The sequence below is a fragment of the Semicossyphus pulcher genome, unplaced genomic scaffold (assembly GCF_022749685.1).
Source record: "Semicossyphus pulcher isolate SPU_LCO1_2020_fin unplaced genomic scaffold, fSemPul1.0.p SCAF_7, whole genome shotgun sequence".
Classification (NCBI taxonomy): Eukaryota; Metazoa; Chordata; class Actinopteri; order Labriformes; family Labridae; genus Semicossyphus; species Semicossyphus pulcher.
This window is the reverse complement of record NW_027211748.1, coordinates 24420163-24442371: the sequence shown is the minus strand read 5'-3', so window position 1 is coordinate 24442371 and position 22209 is coordinate 24420163. Positions and strand designations below refer to the sequence as shown.

General features: G+C 40.8%; 1 protein-coding gene across 4 annotated transcripts in view; it reads right to left on the bottom strand.

The window, feature by feature from the left end:
* Window positions 1-2567: 2567 nt before the first annotated feature.
* The window catches only part of LOC138611145 (solute carrier family 12 member 7-like), a 51180-nt gene continuing 31538 nt past the window's right edge, over window positions 2568-22209 (bottom strand). Inside the window, exons 4-27 of one of the 4 annotated variants that reach the window (XM_069684111.1) lie at window positions 19275-19421; window positions 18543-18597; window positions 17209-17339; window positions 16988-17112; window positions 16802-16906; window positions 16068-16249; window positions 15672-15839; window positions 13957-14055; window positions 13687-13744; window positions 13228-13402; window positions 12721-12839; window positions 12520-12618; window positions 12264-12383; window positions 11337-11441; window positions 9926-10094; window positions 9577-9772; window positions 9008-9177; window positions 8501-8632; window positions 8206-8313; window positions 7324-7425; window positions 5799-5965; window positions 5632-5646; window positions 5191-5324; window positions 2568-3627 (exon numbers count right to left, since the gene is read on the bottom strand). In XM_069684111.1, the coding sequence (XP_069540212.1) occupies window positions 3536-3627; window positions 5191-5324; window positions 5632-5646; window positions 5799-5965; window positions 7324-7425; window positions 8206-8313; window positions 8501-8632; window positions 9008-9177; window positions 9577-9772; window positions 9926-10094; window positions 11337-11441; window positions 12264-12383; window positions 12520-12618; window positions 12721-12839; window positions 13228-13402; window positions 13687-13744; window positions 13957-14055; window positions 15672-15839; window positions 16068-16249; window positions 16802-16906; window positions 16988-17112; window positions 17209-17339; window positions 18543-18597; window positions 19275-19421 (2973 nt within the window). In that variant the 3' untranslated portion in view covers window positions 2568-3535. The remainder of the gene's footprint in view (window positions 3628-5190; window positions 5325-5631; window positions 5647-5798; window positions 5966-7323; window positions 7426-8205; window positions 8314-8500; window positions 8633-9007; window positions 9178-9576; window positions 9773-9925; window positions 10095-11336; window positions 11442-12263; window positions 12384-12519; window positions 12619-12720; window positions 12840-13227; window positions 13403-13686; window positions 13745-13956; window positions 14056-15671; window positions 15840-16067; window positions 16250-16801; window positions 16907-16987; window positions 17113-17208; window positions 17340-18542; window positions 18598-19274; window positions 19422-22209) is intronic. The other 3 variants (XM_069684112.1, XM_069684114.1, XM_069684115.1) reach the window with 3 other exon arrangements.

Genomic DNA, 22209 nt, shown 5'->3' with positions numbered 1-22209 from the left:
CAATAAATTTAGGAGAAAAGACAGCCTGTACTTTAAAGTGAGCACAGAGGACGGATCACAGACGGCACACATTGTAGCAGGGTTGTAGTTCAGACACTGATCAGAGCATCAGACCGAGATGGTTGTTGTTGTTCTGTGCGTGCTGACCCAGCTAACAACTCTGCGGGACAAACAGGAAGCCATTTATCCCAGGCCAAGTTCCCCTGAAAGCTTCCTGCTGCGGCTCCGAGATTGTCTTTGTTCTTTTTCGAACCGAGAGACAATGATGATTTTAGGATTAAATTGATTTTTGGAAACTGAACGTGGAGGGTTACGTAAGAGGTGACAACAACCAGCTCAGCTCTCATCTGGGTCAGACAGGAACCGAATCCTTCTGACGAGACTGTATCACCTCCTGGGTGGATGTACAGCAGGAAATCAACGATTTTTATAAGAGATGCAATTACATAAAACAGAAACTAAAGGTCAAGATGGAATGTTACAAATAAGTGTTGAGATGAAAGGAGGGCAATCAGAGAAACCACGGTGGTCTTTAAGCTTCATTTCCTGTGTTTCCTCACTTCCTGTTTGACGTTTCCTCACTTTTCAGTGTTTGTGACGGTCTGCATGTCATGTTATGGGAGTTACCATTCAAGTCTGAACAAACACTGCTTATTGTGAGCACGCTCATCATGTGGGGCGTGATTTATAATCACACAGTCCCCACTGCTCTGATAGAGATGGACATAGTGTGCAATCTTCTCTGATCCTAGCAGCAGGAACAACAATGATGGTTTCAGTAACAAAGCTGGAAGTAGTTTAACTGAGCTTCCACTCTGCTGTGAATAAGTTGCTATTTTTGAGAGTGTGTTGTCTTTATAATGGATGGATGAATGTGACATGAAGGTTCAAATTTTTCATATTTTTCTTTGGTTTGGAAATCATTTCTTCATTATTTCACTGCACTTGGCAAACTACTTTTTTCAGATGGGGGTATGTCGTGACATTTTTCGAGCTGCTGTGAGAAACTTTCATTTTTTGTACATCTTGGCGACCCCTGTGGACAAAGCGGTACCAATTATATCTCTGCTGAATAAATGGCATTCTGTTACGAAAAAAAACGCTCCGTCTTTTAACTGTCAAACGTACCAATCACTGTTAATCTTGAAATGTACTGTAAGTGCTTGCTATAAATAGCTTTGTCCTACACCGACCCGGCGGCAGCAATAGCGGGCATTAAAAATGACCCTATAGTGGCATACCAGCAGCTAAATCATGCGTCCCATTTACAGAGGCCACAGTCCTCAAAGCGGCGGCCCCGTGCTCGACTCCCACCCTCGGCCCCCTGCTGTGTGCCGTCCACTCTCTCTCCTCGCCTTGTCTCCAACACTATCCACTGTCCTCTGTCTCAAAAAGGCATGAACGGCTAAAATAAATTATTTTAAAAAATGACCATATAGACATAATCAATTGCCTCGCTGATGATCTCCTTTGCTTTATCACATCATATAGAAACTTCAGTATTTATTTTAATCTGCCTCATAACCAGCTAACACCTCCTCACAGGAGTTTTAACCAAGTACTTTAACCTTCCTCACTTAAAAAAACAACGGCTGGACCTTTAGATCAGCAACAACCGTCTTTGTTATAAAGGTTTGGAGGCCTCCTTGGTGGGATATGAGGTCAGTGAGACGCATAATATTAAATATTTGATGTATCCGTTGTGGCTATACTTTAATCTCTATTCCAAACACATGAAAATACTCTTTAATTAAAATATTTTTATGCCTACTTCTATCATAAAGGCCCACACACTGATACAGACATACAATCCTTTTCAAATCGCACTTTCAAAATAAGAACATATTATATTTTCTGTAACATTTGTAAAGGTGAACTGCCACTGCTTGCGTTAGCATAATAAAGAGTCATCTTAACGGCCTGTCATATTAGCAGAAAAGTTCATTCCAGGCTGATATTTGATTTTAATGTAGCTGAGCGTAAGTTCAAGCAGGACTGTTTGTACTCATTCATTCATTAGCATCGTTCATTCATGTCACGTTCTCTCTCTCCCTCTCTGTGCTTCCTGCCTGTCTATTTAACTATTAAAACAACCAGATTAAGCCTCGACGTCTGTCACATTTTAAAGCTGTCCTCCTCTCTTCCGCAGACAGTTTGTCATTTCACCTCCAATCCATCTCATCAGTGTCCAAGTCCGGCTCCTCAGCTCATCCTGTCTTCACCACCATCCCCACCACCAGTGTATAGACTCCATCGGGGGGTGTCCTATCCTGCTCTCGGGCTCTCGACATCTTCAAGTACATGAAGACATCACAATGGAGTCAAAGACTTTGCACATTTCATTCTTTCCAAACTTGTAAATAAATAATTGTTCAATCTTAATGAAGTGTCTCCTGATTGAAATGTTTATATCCACAGATACCCATGACGTACCCATATGATCAGTCATCATTTTGTCTGCATAACAACCATTTGACTTAAAGACATCTGAACTATTTTCTTATATCCAAAGGTTTTGTAGTAATTTCTTCATTTTTGCAGAATATAGTGAACATGACACTCAAGACTCAGAGTTCCAGACTTTTTTTTATGAGTTTGTTTAATGTGTGTGTTCTCTGTTAAACTAACACATGACACACTGTGAATAAAACTATGTATGCTGAACTTAAAAGACATAAAAATAAAATACAACTATACAAGGCTTCATGTTGCTCAGTTTTCCTCTTAACCGGCAGGTTAAGAACAGAGCTCACACATGCACCACACAAAATGAAAGAAAATATATCAGTTAAAATTTACTAAAATGCTAAAATCACATAAGATGCAGTTAGATTTTCAATATCCTTTTCGACCAGACTGACATTATCTGTGGCACAAACATCTGACAAAAAAATATCCAAGACTATAGTTTCAAACATTTGTCCGTGTGTCCTGAAACTCATCAACGGGACTTTGACTGTTACAGTGATACGACGCAAGGAGAATATTCTGCAAAATAAAAACACGTTCAATTCATCCCACGACTTCATGCGCCGATGAAAAGTTTCATCAATGGCACTGAACTATAAAAATGCACTCTTAGCTATGATAGCATTCCTTGTTAAAGCTAATGTGCTACCTTCCTCCATCAAGTGCCGGGTGAAGTGATACAGTATGTAGGATTGAAATCACGGCTCTTTCAGAAAAGACAGTTTATGTGAGGAAAGAACATCTCCGCTTTAGTGCTACACAGTGTATAGAAGTGGAGGAGTTAAGGTGCTCTAGCAGGACGGGTGTAGATAATCCTCTGTTCCCCCGCAAGATGCACCATACTCGGGCTATGCTGCAGGTAGACTCCCCCTGTCCTGGAAGTGGCGGTATTTATTTCTGTCGAGAGTTTGAGAGGCGGTGTACTGTACTTCTTCTGTGCGACATCTTCTTCCATGTCTCACGCCAAAGTCACGCCTCTCTCTGTCAACAACCTGCCTTCTGAAGTCCTGCAGTCCAACAATGTCTCCTTCCAGTGTACTTGCAAATAATTAAGAACCCATTGGTGCTAGGAGTAGATGGTAATGACCTCTCGACCTCCTCCACGAACCAACAGGACACAGTCTAGGCCGTCCATCAGGACCTCCAGGAACTCCATGTCTGAGAGACACATTCTGGTTAAGGTCACAATGTACATCAGAGCGACACATGCTGCCATTTCAAGAATCATTTGCTGTAATGAGACGTTGTTAAAGTACTTTCCATTTGACGTGACTTTAAACTTAAAATCAAGTTCAAGATATTCAAGCTATCTTTAGGTTATCTGGCTTCAGTAAACCTAACAGGAGTGTCAAGGACGTTAAAACATAATCCAGGCTAAAACTATCACACCTGCAGCTACCAAATAACCAGATTTATTCTTTCTGCTGCAGCCCTGAGAGTATCAAACGGACTTATCGAGCAAATACAATTCATATGCTTAACTTAAAAACCAGTTTCTTCTTGAAATAAATAAATTGTGTCTGATGTGTTTTTTCTGCAAAATATATTTAACAACCTTGTAAAAATCCTCCCAAGGCATCTCCTCCTTCTCCCTCATTAAAAATTCCTGAATCTGCATAGGCCCCGCCCACTTTGTACTAAATGTCTCCTTTCATAAAATTACAGCTGAAAACAAAACACGTCTCTGCTAAGTGACAACTTGTTGAAACTTAGCTCGCTTGAAATGTAGTAATTAGTAGTAGTAACGTTAACGTTAGCAGTCAGTAGTGAGTTTGCAAAAATTATGATGACGGTTCCAGCTGGCTCGCGCATTGTCAAAGTGGTTGCCATAGGTTACACATAATGATATGCACTGCAGTTTAAAAGCAGACAGGCCCAGCCATGGAGATGACTGCTTATGTTGTCCCTGATATGTCTTGTAGCACATGAAGAACACCACATGGAGATGTGCACAAGGTTAAACACTCACTCTCATAAATACAAGTACAAGGCTTCAGTGCTTTTATCAATCTTTGATGTAGTGTTACATCAGTAAAGCAAAATTAATATCTTATATATAGTAAAGCATACAGGAAAGCAAAAAAGCTCCCAACTCCCTCTCACTATCAGCGCACAGAGCTCCATGATCAAGAGACCTGATTGGTCAGTAGGAGGTGTTGTGAACCACCTTCTTAGTATTGGAAACCCTGAGTTGACCCTGAAGTAGTAGTACAGGCCTCAGTTCTACTCTAATATCTGGTAAATATGAAGCTAGATTTAGCAGTAAAAATACCTGCCTACTGCAAATCTAAAGCTCACAAAATAACTTCTCTTATATCTCTTTTGCCTGTTTGTGTTATCAAAACACACACAAACCAAAATATAAAACAACTTCTGGTTTACTGTACATAACAAAATTAGCCAAAAATACTTATAATTCAGGTAATTCAAAGTAATTTTAGATTTAATGTTAGCGAGCATTAGATGTGCTCAGATGTGGTACTTTTGAACATAGAGCAAGCTAGCTGTTTCCTCATAGTCTTTACGCTAAGCTAAGATAGCTACCATCTCGCTTAGCTGGTAGCTAGCTTCTTAATTTATGTACAGATGTTATGTTAATGATTGTGTTATTTAACTCTTGGAAAAATGCTTAACATTTCATAAGCCGCAATGCCTTAGACTGACTGAATTACTGAATGTCTCATTGCCTAAATGAACGACTGATTAGCTGAACAAGGATACAGTTCTCATGTCCTTTCTTGTTCCTGGGTGGGCCTGGCATGTTGAGCAGAACCAGCTGTGAATTCTGCGATTTCTTGACCACCACTTCATTCAGCTTCACGGCCGTGTGCATCCTCCGCACGTTGGACTGGTTGCTACATTAAACCACACACATGAAGAAGAACATCGGTTATCCTGGCATGTGTGCACAATCAGAAGGTTTTTTTTCCCTTTACAGTATGATGCGAAAAATCAGCGATCAACATGAAGCATTTGATGAGTGATTTGGGAATCTGATGATCTTGTAGTCGACTGCAACACAGACACATGCAGCCTCCATGCTTGTCATCATGCATTCTTGCAAACTGAACTTGTGATCTTTTTTCAAACAAGCATGCAGCACAGTAATGATTCTCACATGCACATAGAGAGTTCATGCACAAACAACTTAAAGGCACTTACAGATTCTCCCACTCACTACAGGAAGGGAGCAAAAAACAACGTATACAACATTAACGAAATAACACTTAGATAATTGGATTTTACTTAAGATCTTCAGTCAATTCTTTTTCATATCTGGAGCTAAAACATGGAAATAATAAGTGAGTGTATCTTTAAGATGTACTTACGGTTTCATATTAAACATGTCTTTGACCCCCATGCCTTCTCTGTGTCTGTTCCTCTCGTTCATCAGCTTGTCTTTGGTCCATGTCATGTGGACTCGATCAGGTGGGCCACCTGCAGCTTTTTCGTTTGCTGAATGAGACGCTGTGTTTCTGTCGTGGATCAGTTGGGCCTTAGCAGGACGGGGCAGAAGGTGAAGATAATCAAAACATATTCTCTGTATTCAAACTTAGTATAAGAGGAGCTACGCTAGAACCGCCAATGGGCAAAATTTACCCACAGCTGTCTTTTGATAGAATATAGAATGCCGTCATTTTCGCGCTATTCATTTCGCATGTCTAGATTGATACATTGTATGTTGCTATGGCAACACCTTTTTTCTACTAGCCTACTGTGTGTCATCAAGTTGCTCGTCAAGTCATAAACTCCAATTCAACATGGATAAGAGGAAGAGATGCATGAATGTAAATCAGGCCTTAGATGTACTCGGTGCCTGATGGTGGGGAGGTCTCTACATGCCGTCTTGTCTGTTCAGAAAGTGCTTTGCAGATAAAGTTAATTGTTAATTCATTGTCATGATGTCATTTTGTAAGCTGCATAAAGACACCACATCTAGCATTTCATCATACAACTTAAATGAACCCTGTACCTTGAAAATCAATACATTCTAATGGCGAGTAAATTTTACCCGTTGGCGGTTTAAGGCATACTGTGACCGTTGGCGGTTCTAGTTTAACCACAAAGCAACGTCACAAACATGTAAATCATGCAAATATGTCATTGCTTCACATTTTTAAGGGATATGACGAGAAGATGGTCTGAAGACTGAGATGTAGATGTGGTTATTTTTAGGGCAGTCAGGTGATTGTGATGACAGCACATGCAGGTAATGAAAACAGAAGCACACACAGTCTTGTAGTGGACACTGCTCTCCCCACTCACATATTCCACTCCCACTGAATATGGCTTCAGTGAAACTCGAGATGCACTAACTTCTGTAAAATGTCTTAATGAAGTGTTATAGAAATAAACACTTGTCTTAAATAGTTCTAGTTTGATAATCCAGCTAACGGTAAACAGCTGATTAAAAAAAATTAAATTGTATTATGTTGCTTTCTAGAAAAAAATACCATATCACTCCTCACCTACGTGAAGAAAATGCTTCTTCTGTTTGCAAGGGCTATATAGACCATTTTCACATGGCGGCCATTTTCCTCTGAAATCATGCTCAGGGTGGGACACTCACATGCTGTTATAATGTAGTAGCCTATGGCCTTAGAAAAGATGCTATATTCAGTTCACTTCTGTGACTGCTCAGTGAGGAATTTGTCTCCCTCTAGTGGCAGCTTTTGGTCTCTGCGTCTCTGGTCAGCATCAAGCGCACAGTGAATGGAGGGTTCTGTTTACGGCAGTGTCTGAGGCAATGCAGTTGTAATGAATGGATGAAGATGCATGAATGGTGGCATGAGAAATGGAGGGGCCGATGACATCATTGTTGGCTACTACAGGCTGTTAGCCTGCCATGGCTACCTCTTCTTCTGGTATGCACGGGATGTTGAGGGAAGGGGCACCAGCGCCTGACACTTTCTTCCTCTTTATGGAGCCGCGCGATACGTCTGTGATGCTCTGAATCTGAGCTCATCAGCCAATCATGAAGCAAGGTCATGGGGGGGGAAGAGTTCAAAGGTCAACAACAGCTGGAGAGGGAGTGATGCTACACTTTTTTCTTCTCTGGATGGAGGAAAGCTGCATCAGTCTATGACAGCTGGAATATATTATTTTGTAGAGCTGTGTGCAGTTCTTTTTAGTATTTTAACATATCTGAAGTGTGTCACAGCTCTGATTTGTTTTAACAGTGTAGTTTCATAACACAGTTTACAGATCAGACATTCACATTACTGGATTTTAAAGTGTTGTTGACAGTGCATGGGTGTATCTTAGCAAAGGTTCAAAGGGGGGGTATTATGCTGATTTCAAGTTTCATCTTTCACTCTGCGATACCAGCGGAGAAGCTTAGCACAACTTGCAGTTAAAAAACGTTCTCACACTTGTGCTCCGTGCAGGCCCTCATACAGCCTCTGCCTGAAACGACTCAGTCAGCTCCGTCCCTTTAAGAAACCCCGCCCCTACATGCCCACTTTCTTCTCATTGGCCATTCTTCTCATCTTCAAATGTGAATCAGCATTACACCCCCTCTTTAAATATTAGTTCTCACTATATACATACTTGCATACAAAGATACAGTTTGGTCACTGGCTCATTGTAATTTAACTGCATCAGGAAATATCATACAACATAATGCACGATGTCCTTTTAATGATAACATAATGACATGAGTTATTTAAGGCTGTTCTTCTTACAGTGCATGTTGTTTTTGACTGTGTAAATGTTATTATGTGGGCGTCACAGTACCTCTCTCTCCCTCTCTGTGCGGGACAGCTGCATCTGTTTGAGCATCTGAGACCTCTGCTCCATCACCAGTGTCTTCTCGTAGGTGAAGGCTGAGATGTCACTGTCATGCTGGAGGGACACAAAGATCAATTAGCAAATTCAGGTTTATTAACATACAGCCCTTTGATGTGTTTGCTGTATCAAACGGCGGACCCCGTTCCGAATCCACGCCCCTGCCTGCAGATTCTACATTTCTATGTAGAATCTGTAAATAGAAATGAGTTCCTGGATGACTGACTGAATTACAAAGTCTCACCATCTCCACCACCTCCACCTCTGCATCCAGTCGTAGGTGGTAGAGAAACATCTGGAGGTCTTTCTTCATCTGGATGGAGTTGTCGTCCATCTGGGCCACCGTGAAGATTCGCATTTTACACTTCCTCCACACCTGCAGAGATACGTCACTGTATCAGCCTCAGCTGTCAACTCAAATGCCCAAAATCCTACCTGTGGTGTGGTGCACAAGATACTCTGAGAAATGAATCGATTTGCCTACATTAAAACCTAATTTTGGCTGCATTAGCGAAGAGTATCCATATGGATTATTTTATTGCACAAAGAGAAGTTGCTGTTAAACAGACAGAAGCTATCTATTGACTGTGCAGTTCTTACTAATATTTACTCTTTTTTTTCTATTTCTATGTCTATTTCTTTGTTGATATTAAATCAAAAACATGTTTCCTTTTAATATTTTTATAACTTATAAAAACAACAAATCTAATAGTAGAAAAGAGGAGACGGTCAAGACAACAAACAAACACACCTTGTGTTGACTGAGTAGGAACGGCAGCAGCATGAGCAGTCCTCCATCGTGTACGATCCACCACACGTCAATGTTTCCCTCCTTCAGACGCTCCTGGTTGCTGGGGAAATGGTCGATGTTCTTTGCAACCATCAGAGCCTGATGAGCTGACGTCGTCTCTCTCACTGTCTCTGTATAGCGACAGGATATAAGAGTAATGAAGGGGGTTTTTCGCGACACCAGCTAATCAGTGTTAAAGAATTTTAAGTTCTGTGTCTCCATCTGCTGTCACCCAGACTTTCCCCCGATTCTTTCCCTTCATTAAATCCCATTTTCTCTTGCAGAGAACAAAAACTTCTTAATGTCTTCTAACATTTGAAATCTTGTGGAAAATCTCCAGAAAAATCAGATCAATTAATCAGTGAGATCAGAGAAAAATGCATGGATGTGACATCTAAATATAAATGTAGCTAAACTTAATACTTACATAGTGTATATACCTCATTAAACATTAAACACTGCAGAGTAGTCTGCTTTGATGCAATGCTGTCACACACACACACACATGAAGTGGCTCTTGTGTGGTTTACCTATGAAGTTCCTCCTTGCTGAGGAGTCCCGGGCTTGTCTCCAGCCTGCTGGCCAGGCCATCAGCACAGTGTTGTGTTTCATTCCTCCCAGTCCAGCTGACTGGATGAGCAGGGAGAAACCATCTCTCAGGTTGGACGACACCACCACATGAGAGAAACCCTTCGTCCGCTCTGCAGCCATGGCTGTTTTCAAGCTCTGGAGGAAACAATTGGAGATGAGGAAAAGTGAGCAAAGGCAGTCATGATCCATCATTCATAACTCAAGCTGATAATATGTCAGGGTTCTTTTTAAAGCAAATGTGTTGCACTGGAAACAGTGCAGAGCTAATGACTGAACAAGTTGACTAACCTGCTCTCCAGTCTTGGCGTCCTTTCCTCGGGTCATGTATGTTCCCTCCAGCACGGAGCAGACGATGGTGAGACCTTTTCCTGCTTTCAGCTGTGTAGTGAAGGACAGGAGACGAGGGTGTTTCACCGCCAGGTCAGAGTCCAGCTTACACATCACCAACAACTGAGGCCTGTAAATAATGTGTTAAATACCATCGAGGAAGTGAATGGAAAAGAAGATTTAGGAATAAAACATAAAAAAGTAGGATATTAATCCAAACCACTTACATATAAAATTACTTTTATCACTCAGCATTAAGAAAAATGGTTCCATACGTTCAATTCTGTTGAGGAGTACTACAACACCTGTTAAACAATGTGTGACAAAGCCTTTTGTGGCTTCATGGGGGCCTAAAATCTGATCAACTGACTCCAGTGATGTCATGTAAGTCAGCGTAAAGACTTTAAAAAAGCTAAATTAGTAACTACTAGCATAAAAGACCTGCATGTCAGACTGAATTGTGAGTTGTTGGGTTGCATTGTGGGTAATGTAGGGGCCAGGTTTTGAAGAGAAAGAAAAGTAATACGTAAATTAGACAACTTTTAGTTTCGACTAAGTAATCTGATTGGACAAGAGGTGTTCCATGAGTGGTGATATAGAGCACAACATCACCGGGACTTTTCACTCTGTGTATCACTCCGCCTCAGTCAGGTGTTCAGAATACAGTTAATTAACATTACAGCAGACCGTGTATGTTTACATTGATCAAGCTGGTACCTCTGAATCACACAGCAGACTCTTATTGCACTGGTTGATGATAAATTAAAACATACAGATAAAATATACACGATAAAAAAACAGCTGATCTGTACCTGTAGACACAGAGTGCAGGAAAATATTTGGGTTGCATAGCAACAAAAGTCCAGTTTCAGCTAAGTTGCAGAACTAGTTGAGTTGGTGGAGCAAAATAATCTGTTGTTGGTTAACACTGTTTACTACTATTTGTTGCTAGTGTAAAAGCAATATCACACTCGAGGTTGTGATGTTGTTCTGAATATTATCACCGCTGTGATTATTTGTGACATCACTCCCTCTCACGTGATATTGCTTAAATCTCTCTGCCTCAACTGGATCAATGTTGATCTGGTTATTCTTAACTGTCCAGCACAAGTCTGACAATCTGTAAGTGCAATGCCAAACTGTTGCATATATTATTTTTTGGTGTATAGAAGTATATTTGCCCCCGAACATAGTTTGTTGATGTGTTGGACTACAGTTTTAGATGTTTTCATTGTTTTTCTTTGGACTTATTGGGAAAATAAATTCAGAAGCAATCCAGGAATAAATATCCCATAAATCGTGCTCTAATTTTTGTATGTTAATATCTCCTGCTTCATAATAACAGCGTATCACAACATACACACACGCTCACCTCCAGTTTTTGGTGTGTAATGGCGCTTCCTCCAGCCGGATGAGAGCATAGCGTGCTGCATTTAAGGACAGACCTCTGATCCCGTCTCCCCATTCCTTCACTGCCCTGTGACCAGAGGGACACAAACAACAAAGTTTGACTTGAAGTAGTTTGAAGTAGCGTAAAAGATGAGCTCTTTTACTGTCTTAACAGAAGTGTTTGATATCATACGTATCTCCAAATGGTAAATGGACTGTACTTAAAAAGCGCTTTTCTAGTCTTTGCGACCACTCAAAGCTGCTTTTACACTACATGTCACATTCAACTATTCACACACTCATTCACACACTGATGGCAGAGGCTGCTACGTAAAGTGCCCAACTGGCAATCAGTCATCGCATTCATACCCATTGGTTATGCCACTGGGAGCAATTTGGGGTTCAAGGTCTTGCCCAAGGACACTTCGACATGTAGACTGAGGGAGCTGGGGATCTAACCTCCGGCCTTCTGACTGAAAGAGGACCGACTCTACCACTGAGCCACAGCCTCTCCAAGCACATAATTAATGAGCTTTCCACTTAGACCTTTACAGACCGATGTCAAATTTACTGGACTTCTTTCGGTGGACTGATATGATTACAGTTAGTCCTCCAGATTCTGTGATTAGAGCCGCATCCCTAGCAACGTTTTTTTTTTCATAGCAGCGGTCTGCTCGGAATGCTGTAGCTAACCAATCAGAACCAAGTATTTAACACAGCCGTGAAATGATCCGCTATAACAACCTGCTCACTATACACTATCCCTTACTACAGTTCAGTCAGACAACTCAGGTTTGTATCGATTGACATGTTTATTTAGCAGCATACATAGTTTAGTTCTAAGCTCCGACCTCATCGCCCCATTTATGTAGCGTTAAAGGCAGTTTTTATTTGATCTCTTGAAACTCACCCTCTATACTCAATGTACTTGTAGATACAGCCGGCTATCACCATGGCAACCAGGGCGTAGTACCAGGAGGAGATGAACATGAGGGAGAGACACAGACTCATCCCTAAGAAGGACAGGGTCCTACAAGACACACAGTAAATTATATCATCACAAGTTTAAGAACCACAATCTGTTGCTGTTATTTAAAGCTCTGGAAAGTTTAAACCTGATTGCAGGTTTGGTTTTGTTTCAGTGTTTAGTCTGACGTTGCTCTTACCAGTGATAGAACTTGAAGCGAGGTCTCCAGTTGGGAGTTCGGAGCAAAGTCTGAACGGCACAGGCCAGGTTCACAAACAGGTAGCACATGAGGAAAAACCTGAGCACACACACGCAAAGAGAGGGAGAGGAATGGGAGTAGGTTCACATCACTTTGGCAAGAAAAGTAACTCTGTGTTATGTCCTGTGCTCGTCTGCGTACATGGAGAGGATGGGGGCCACGGCATCCAGAGAGGCGATGAGGATGCCTATCTCACAGATCCCCACTGTCAGCAGCAGAGCCCAGGTCGGCTCACCGTTCTTCTTCCCATGACCAAAGACCTGAGAAAGATCAGAAATAATGAGCGCCTGTTACCCGTAAAAACAAATAAAAGGATTTCAGCATCAGGGTCAAACAGTTCAGTGGCTCCTAGGTATAATATACAAAGCTTTATAGAGTAGATAATTACCTTAGCACTGATAGTTTGAAGGCTTTTTGGTTTGAATTTAACTGTAAGCTAGTAAATTAGGAATACACACAACAAGAGATCATTCTCAGAAAAACTGTGCAAGCCAACAATCCTTGCACATGACTCTTCTGTTTTTCACAAGTAAAATTTACCATGTTCTTTTTCTGCTGGCCTTTCACATTAAAATCGACCCAGTAAAGAGGAAAGATCATGCCTTCTTTACGATAATGCTTGATTACCAAGATTGTACACACACTGACCTGTAAGAACGGGATGATGCCGTCCCGAGCGATGGCCTGTAACAGCCGGGGGGCGCCGGTGAGACTCTGAAGCCCTGCCCCACAGCAGGAGAAAAACGAGCCAATCACAATCACCCAGGGTGACGGCCAGGCCAGAACACCAATGACAGGGGTCTTTTTAACTGAGTAACCAAACCTGAAACACCCATAAGCATGCGCACAGTTTAGAAGGTTTGACAGGTTTATGCAGTACTATATGGATTTAGCTACAGCGTGTAGCTCTATAAGTCAGTGATTAAATAAATAAAAAATAGATACATTTGTTTTCATTTTATAGCAGTTGTCTATATATTGCTTTTTTGTAACAACTAAATCTCATTTACTTTACACTGTAAAACACAAAACAAGATTCTTTAAAGCATGTGACCTCTCTCAATAAGCTGTCACATCAAGTAGGAAGTAATTTAAAATCACACTCACTTGTCTCTCAGTACCACTCCTTCAATACAGGCTCCAAACAACACCACACATGAGATGTCTGACCAGGAAGTTAAGCAAATACTTTCACTGTGTGTTTACTTTGCAGTGACAGCCTGATCCGTGACTCAATTACACACATTAATAGAAACATAACTGGTATAGTCTGTCTTTCTGCTCTCCGTCACCAACGGCTAAACAAACTACACATGCTTGTCAGCTTGTGTGTGCACTCAAAACTTTTACTATGTATAAGCTCAGTCTGGAGGATACAGATGAAAGAGGTGGTGAGAATCGCCATGATGGTTCCTATTGGGATGGACCTCTGGGCATCTCTGAGATCACCTGACCTGTTAGAACCAGCCATTATGCCTGATATAAAACACAAATACATAAGATAGTGAAACTGGTGCAGGAACAAAACGTCAAAATATATACATATTATTAAAAGCAAAATGCAATAGTAGTAACAAGAGTGCAAGTAAAGACAAGCACTTTTTTAGCATTTTTTAGCATTAACATGTCAGCGGCACTTTAAAGTGCTAATCTCAAAGATCTCAGTCTCGTTCTCTTTGGTGGCACCTATAGAGATAAACGGTAATTGCTGGATCACACTTCCCAGATATCAAGAGAGTGTCACATGTGTGACGTCCACGGTTGACTCCGGTTGTAACTCTTGATTTTCCTGGCTGACGGTTGCTTTCCTTTTTAGACTGTTTGCCTTCATCTGAGCGTCGAATTTGTTTCTTTTTCTTTGGATTTTCACTTATTTTTGAAGTTGTATCTGTAGTCATCGATCTTTTCTTTGTTTGTTCAGCCATAGTAGATTACTGTTTACTCGCAACACTTGCAGAGACCGGAAAAACAGTAATTTAGCTCCGCCTACCCTCTCTGGCAGACCAACCACTGCTGGCTGATGGAAAACGTGTCACTAACTGGGCGCCGCTTGTGAGTTTTTTCTGTGAAAGTCCCACGAGACACCCAGTCTGTAATACTGCAAATGCAAGGGCTTTCATCAGTGGGCCATCGGCTCAATCACCATTGTGTTTCCTCATTCGGTGATAGATAGTGACTTAACAGACATTTATTTACATGGAAATCTTTGGATTGAAAACTATTTCATATGAAATCATAAATAGCAAATTAGTCAGTTGTTAAAGGGTTTTTTGAAAATTAAGTGGAAAAAAATATAGCCTAGTTCGACTCTTTACGCTCTTTACTTGTTTCAAGAATTTCTTAAAAATTAGTGTGAAGACAGAAGAACGAAAAGCCCCTACAGCAGAAAGTACAAAACTTAATCAAGAGGCCTCTGTGATGGATTTGAAATGGAGGAAACAGGATGTAGGCCAATGTACGGTTCCCCTCCAGAGGATAAAAGGTCATTTCAGGAAATTGTCCCTAGACAGACCACAAACCAGAATTCACCACTGAAGCCAAATCCCCAAACTAGTTGATTTCCATTAAAACTGGTTTGTACAATGTCGTATTGATTCAATTACTTCAAGAGAATAAGACTTTAAGGAAACGCAATGCACTATAACTTGGTACGATATAAGTTTTTGCAGTGTTTGTGCACTAACTGAAATGGTAACTAATTTAAGCAATCAGATTACTTAAGTAGAGGTACACAGAGCAGAAAATTGAAATACTTAAAGCTCCTGTGAGGAATGTTTGGTTTGTGTTGATTTTGGCGCCCCCTGTGGACAAAGCCGTACCTCTTATCTCTTTGCTGATTTTGTCCTGTACATACTTGTGGTGGTTTTTAACAAAAAATCTCATCCTGCTTTCTTTAACAATCATATGTATCACTCACTTTAAATGTTTGCCCTGGAAAATGCAAAGAAAGGCAGCGTGCAGTTAACCGTCTCGCCTGACACCTACCGCCCGTCAGCGGTTTCATGCATTAATAACCAATCTTGTTGCTGATGGTATAGCTTCAGACTCTAAGGATGATATTTGTCTGGTGTTTGATGGATTAGATGCTCTACCTGTGACAGAGGGGAAGTATATTCCCACCAGCAGAGTGAAGTAGGTGGCGATGTCATTGAAGACGTAGGGTTTACTGGTGTTTGTGGGCATGTCCTCGTCTTGTATTGAATCCAGGCTCTTCTTCTGTATCGGCTCACCAGCTGGAGCATAATCACCCCACAGGTTGTCTAACAGACAGACAGAGAAAACATGTTGTTATAGCCTGATGGTGGAACAATTGTATCTATGTGTCAGCCCTGTGATTGACTGGCGACCAGTACAGGGTGTACCCCGCCTCTCGCCCAGTGACAGCTGGGATAGGCTCCAGCCCACGCAACCCTCAACAGGATAAGTGGTATAGAAAATTGATGGATAGATGGATGGATGGGTGGCACAATCTCAGAATCCTTCCTCACCTTTGATGACTCCACTCAGGAGCCCAGGTATGGCCCTCATCTCTGTCAGGTTGTTCATGGTGAAGTATGGGTCACAGGTAGCGTTTTGATATTCACTATTGCAGAAGATTTTCACTAACTCCGTCTTTGTGCATGTGTCAAACTTCTCATTCCTCAGAGATCTGTTTCCCAACAGACAGACACTGCAGAGGAGAGAGGACAGTGAGGTCAATGGAGGATACTGTCTCTGTCGATGTAAATAAACTAAATGAAGAGGAATTTCCCGGCCTTATTGCAAGTTCATGGTAACCAATTTTCATGAGTACCGGCTGTGCTAATTTGTCATCAGATTACCACTGATGGGAGCCAGGATGTCATTGGTCCGCCTGCTTTTGCTCTGCATACACACTGTTATTCCTGCATACACAAAACCTGCTGATACTTGATTGGTCGATACTACAAATGGAAACCAGAACATTTACCGTACTGAAATACGCTTGGGCGCCTACAGATTCTACATTTTTTATGTAGCATCTGTAAATAGAGATTGTACTGTTAATAAAATGTAAGCAGCGAATTAAATCAGATGCACTGAGCCTGCAGTTGAATCAATCCAGAAGACAATGCACGAAAACCAACAACTAAGAGGAAGGACTTTTATTCATCTGTCCATCTGCTTCAGTATCAGGCACCAATGTATCTGGAAAACATGTGAGTGCTTCTTGAGAAACGTTATTTATCTGTTAGTAACTCACTTAAACTCCGGAGGATCGATGACCGACTTGATAACTCCTGCGTAGGTGGCCATGATGGAGAGAACCACGCAGGCCAGAAACACCAGAGCCAGTTTGTTCACATACCTGCAGAAAGAAGGGGGATTCATGTGCTGGTTTGAGGCCGTGTGCTGGTTTATATTTGTTTGTGTAAATATGGATACTTACTTCACCCCGACAAACACCACGAGAGCCATCAGGAGCAGGCAGCATGTCCCACAGACGCGCATGTTGTTGAGCATAGCTGCATCTTCGCCTTCTTTAAACACTGTCGCTGTTGGAACGATGTACAACTGGCAGTGGAGAGACATACAGGAAGAGAGTGAGTGTGTCATTAATATGCAGCAGAAGTCATTACTGATGGTGGTTGTGTCAGAGCGGAAACATACCAGCAGGATCTCTATGGTGCCCAGTATGTACAAGGATCCGGCGAAGGTGGTTCCCAGGTAGAAGCAGAGACCCACCGCCCCTCCAAACTCTGGACCCAGGGATCTGGAGATCATGTAGTACGAGCCGCCCGCTGTGGGAAATCAAATTATGGTTAAACTACGATCATATGTACTCCTTAGTAATTTACATTTTTCTGTTATTAAAGTTTGGTCCCAAACACTTTAATGGTTTATCTTTAATTCAACAGCAGAACAGAACAGTGTCCAGTAACTCAGTCACTGCTTGTGTTAGTCAACTTTGATATGCTTTCAGTTATTACCTTCCAGTAGTAGCATTGAACCGATACTCCCTATAGGAGTGAGACTTGCAGACTTTTGTTGCCCTGTGTCTCACCTTTTAGGCAACAAAAGCTGTCTTTATCAAGTAAGTAACAGATGCATTTAAATGCAGAAATTTATGAGGCATTTTTTTTGGTATGCTCGCATTATTATGGTCTCATAGTCTCATAAACAATCTAGTCTTACGTTTCATAATTTGTTATTTGCAAGATGATTTACATTAGTATAACTGATGTCACCAAATTTCGATATAGAATGTTGACTCTTTCTTGAGGGTGGACAAAATTATATTATTGATTTACTAATTTGGACTCCTGATCTATTCTAATGTTTGTGTTTTTGATTATAATTTAGCCTTTGGGACCTTAAGTGTCCCCTTAAAGTGGAAGATCTCAGTTTCATTCTCTCTGGCGGCACCTATGGCGATAAATGGTAATTGCGGGAGCACACTTCCCAGATATCCAGACAGTGTTGCATGTGTGACGTCCACGGTTGGCTCCAGCTGTCACAGTCGCTTTTCTTTTTAGACTGTTTGCCTTCATCTGAGCGTCGAATTTGTTTCTTTTTCTTTGATTTTCACTTATTTTTGAACTTGTATCTGTAGTCATCCATCTTTTCTTTGTTTGTTCAGCCATAGTAGACAACAAGCTTCTTTAGCTTTATGTAACTTTATGGTAAGTTAACTCTCAGTCAGGACAACAACCAGCTGATATTGCTTGTTTATAATTTATTTATAGGAACAGATTTGATATGATAATATTGATTGGTTGCAGACTTGCAGCCACTCCCTATTTAAGATGGTCTGCCTTTTTAACAATCACCATCATTTATGTAGAGAAAGTTACATAAGACCAAGGTCAAGAGAGAATCACTTGGTCCGTGACAGTAAAAATACTGCTCTGTTTGTCCTACATGCATCTGCAGTTGTAAGCCCATCCATTCAAAATATAGCCGGTAGAATAGAGAAAAAATTAATGCAACATTTCATAACGTACCTGGGACAACTCCATTGGTTGCTATGGCACTCATTGATATGGCTGTGAGCAGCGTCTGCATGGAAAGAAAGACGGAGGACGGAAGAAAAGAAAGGTGAGATGTGTGCAGGCTGCATAGAGTTGTTTGTGCAACAAGATCAAAATGAAAAATTAAATTCAGTTTACAATAGAAAGCATTTTAAAACATACCGTATTTAAAGCAATGATAAGCAAAACATGTTCACAGAGTAAGAACAAATGTTTTGGGGGGGAGTGTTGGGGCTGATTATGCACGTCACATCACATGAGTTCTGAGCTTTGGTTCCAACTTTTCAAACAGTAGGCTCTCTGTTTGGCCACGTGGAGCTGCTGACGTAAAAGCTGCGGTAAATAAAATCAATTTGCTGCCTGATTTGAGGACTTTTCCGCTGAGCTCAGGAATGGAGATTATCGGGATCATTAATCAAAACACTATAAATCCTGAGGAGGTGATTTTATCGGCCATCGATCTCACCCTCAATCTCGGACATGTTATTGTTCCTTTCAGGCCTTCAGACAATGACACAGACGGCTGAGAGAGACTCGGTTTGTTTTCCTTTCATTCACAGAATTAGTGAGGCCGCTTGTCGTCTTGATAAAACACAGTAATATGATGGATCTTATTTTGAAACCATACCAAATAGACTCAGCTGAGAGCCTTATTTATTCCTGCTCATTGTATCCAGGAAGAAAACATGATTATGAATGACTCACACAGATGCAGCACATAGACACGATGGCGAAGGACCCAAGGATCCCCGCTGTACCGACGATCCAGGTGAGACGCAGGAAGAGGATCACGCCCAGGATGTTCTGCATGCAGGGCAGGTAAACTCCAATGAAGGTGCCCATCTGGGGGACCTGGGAATGGAGAAAGGCACACACACACACACATAGGTGAGGATCAACATGTCGGACAGAAAAGAAGGAAAGGAAATCAGGGGTGTCTTCATTGAAACTTTGGTCTTCTTTACTTGGGCACAAGGACCAGACAGACCTGAAAACCAGACTTAAAACAGTCTATATGACCTCTTAATGTAATATTACCAAAATCAAACCTATGCTAACAACCAAACAAACCGAACTTCTAGTACAAACCTTAATCTTTTCCCGTTTAGGCTACTAACTCCCTCCTCACCGGCATTACTCAGTCCTCAAATGGTCCAAAATGCAGCAGCTAGGTTGTTAACAAACACTGGTCGACAATCTCATATTACCCCAGTTCTTGCCTCCCTCCATTGGCTTCCAGTAAAGACCAGAATCAATTTCAAAATTGTATGGGCCTGGCTCCTGCGTACACAGCAGAGCTATTGAGCCCTTACTCTAGCGGCCGGCCTCTCCGTTCTTCCGATTAAGGCCTTTTATCAGTTCCTCGATCACAAGTTGCAGCCCCTAAACTCTGGAACACATTACCGCAGAACGTTAGGTCTGCCGAATGGGTGGTCATTTATAAACAGCTGCTAAAAACTCATTGATTTAGGTTAGCGTTTCCAGAAATTTTGAACATAATATAAATTAATAAAAAATGTTTTAAACTTCACTTGACTTTTGACATGTTTTTTGTCATAAGAGTATTTTTGTTCTCTCTCTTTTTTTTCCAACAATATGTTTATTGTTTTTTATGATATAAACACAGTTACAGACACAAACATCCCCCCACCCCAACACGGACATTCAGGGCACAAAAAAATTAAGTTACTTGCATATATGCAGTACATATACATTAAAAAGTGCACATACTCACATCTTAATTAGCAAACATTCTTGACAAGAGGTATAATACATTTTAAATAATACAGGTGCTGTTGTTGTTGTTTCTTCTACATCACACATATTCGTCCTGATCACTTCCCAGGAATTGCGTAAATGTGTCCCAGATTTCAGTAAACTTATCTAATTTCCCTTCCGCCATTTAAGTTGACTTCTCCAAAACTATGAAGCCATTTCTTTCAGCCACATTGCAGGTGAGGGACCATTCATACTTTTCCACCTCAGTGCTATCCCTCTTCTAACCTGAAGCAGTGACATAATAATTAAAGAAGATGCTTTACGACTCGGGGTGAATCGGGAAGGGTAAATACCCAGAATACAAGAGTTTCGCCTCACCAGCCATATCTGATATCAATCTAAGTTCCAAAACATCTGAATGTTTTTGCAGCTCCAAAAGTCTAGCATGAAAATTGTTGCATGCTACACTTAATTGCTGTATTTTGTATTATTTTCCATCCAATTTCATTATCATGTGCAATTTCATCATTAGGGTTATAATAGAACTTCTGATACCATGTGCAGTCACACCTTATTATGTTCATCATCATGTGCAATATCTCTTCCTTTATTAGGGGCTATATTTATATTTATAGAGTGCAATATTATGTGCAAAACCGCAACTTACTGTAGTATGTGCAAATTGCTTTAACTCTCCCTATCTTGTGCAATATAACTTTTCATAAATATCATGAACAATTAAATTTTATATCATATCTTTACAGTTGTCATCTCGTGCAATATAATCACTGTAAATACTACATTACTTTATACTCAGCTTACTTTCATAAACATCTTATTGTATTATATTACACTGTCATTGCATTTAACCCATGTGCACTTGTACCATGTACACAGTTGTTAGTTTGTATTACCCGTACTTGTTTTTTGTGCTGTAACTTTAAAGCAATCAGGCACTGGAATTTCCTTTGAGCTGTTGTAACAAGTGAATTTCCCCCAATATATCAATCAGTAAAGTCTATCTTATCTTATCTTATCTTATTTATGTTATCTTCTCACATCTTATCTTATTTTATGTAGCGGCCCCTCCCCTACGTACGTGTTACGCAGCATATTGGCCTGGATGAGAGAACAGATACATTCTATACATTTATAAAATGCTCTGTAAATTTATTTCATGTTTAAGACCCCTCCGGACAAGTTGCTAAATAAGCTTTTTTTGATGAATAAATTCTGATGAGATGCGCTGTCACAGAAAACTGTTTTAAAAGCAGATATGAGGGTCAGTGTGAAACATCTCCTTTATATGGTTTGTTGTGTATAATGTGTGTTGAATACAAAAAAAGATGTTAAGTCACCTGCTAAATTAATTTAGTCTATAACCAGACAAATGTAGCTCATTTCTTAAATTGAACTGCTGGATAGAAGATGTCTCCTTCTACAGTGAAGAGTCAAATGTACTCGTGGAAATTTCACAATCACATCTTGGACAGTGACTGTCTCGCAACAAGTCACAAATTCAACTTCTATGTACATGTAGTAATTTTTTTTTAATTTTAAGATTCTTTTTTTGGCCTTTGTCACATAGGACAGTTAATAGAGTTGGAAATGTGGGAAGAGAGAGTGGGGATGATGTGCAGCAAACAGCTGAAGGTCAGCATCGAGCCCGGGGCTGCTACGTCAGGGGCTGTGCCTCTTATTTATGGGGCACGCACTACATTTGTACAGGGCAGGCGCTGCCACAAAGAGGTGAGCACAGAGTCACTCTCCCTTTTTTGCAGATGAAAGTAAAAAAAATGGGAAATCTTTCTGCACAGTGAAGCACAAACATCCCGGTAGGAGACAAATAAGCATAATAAAGTTCTAGAGGAGGGGGACTTTAATGTTTAAAGACTTTAGCACAACGCAGCTGTTGCTTTTA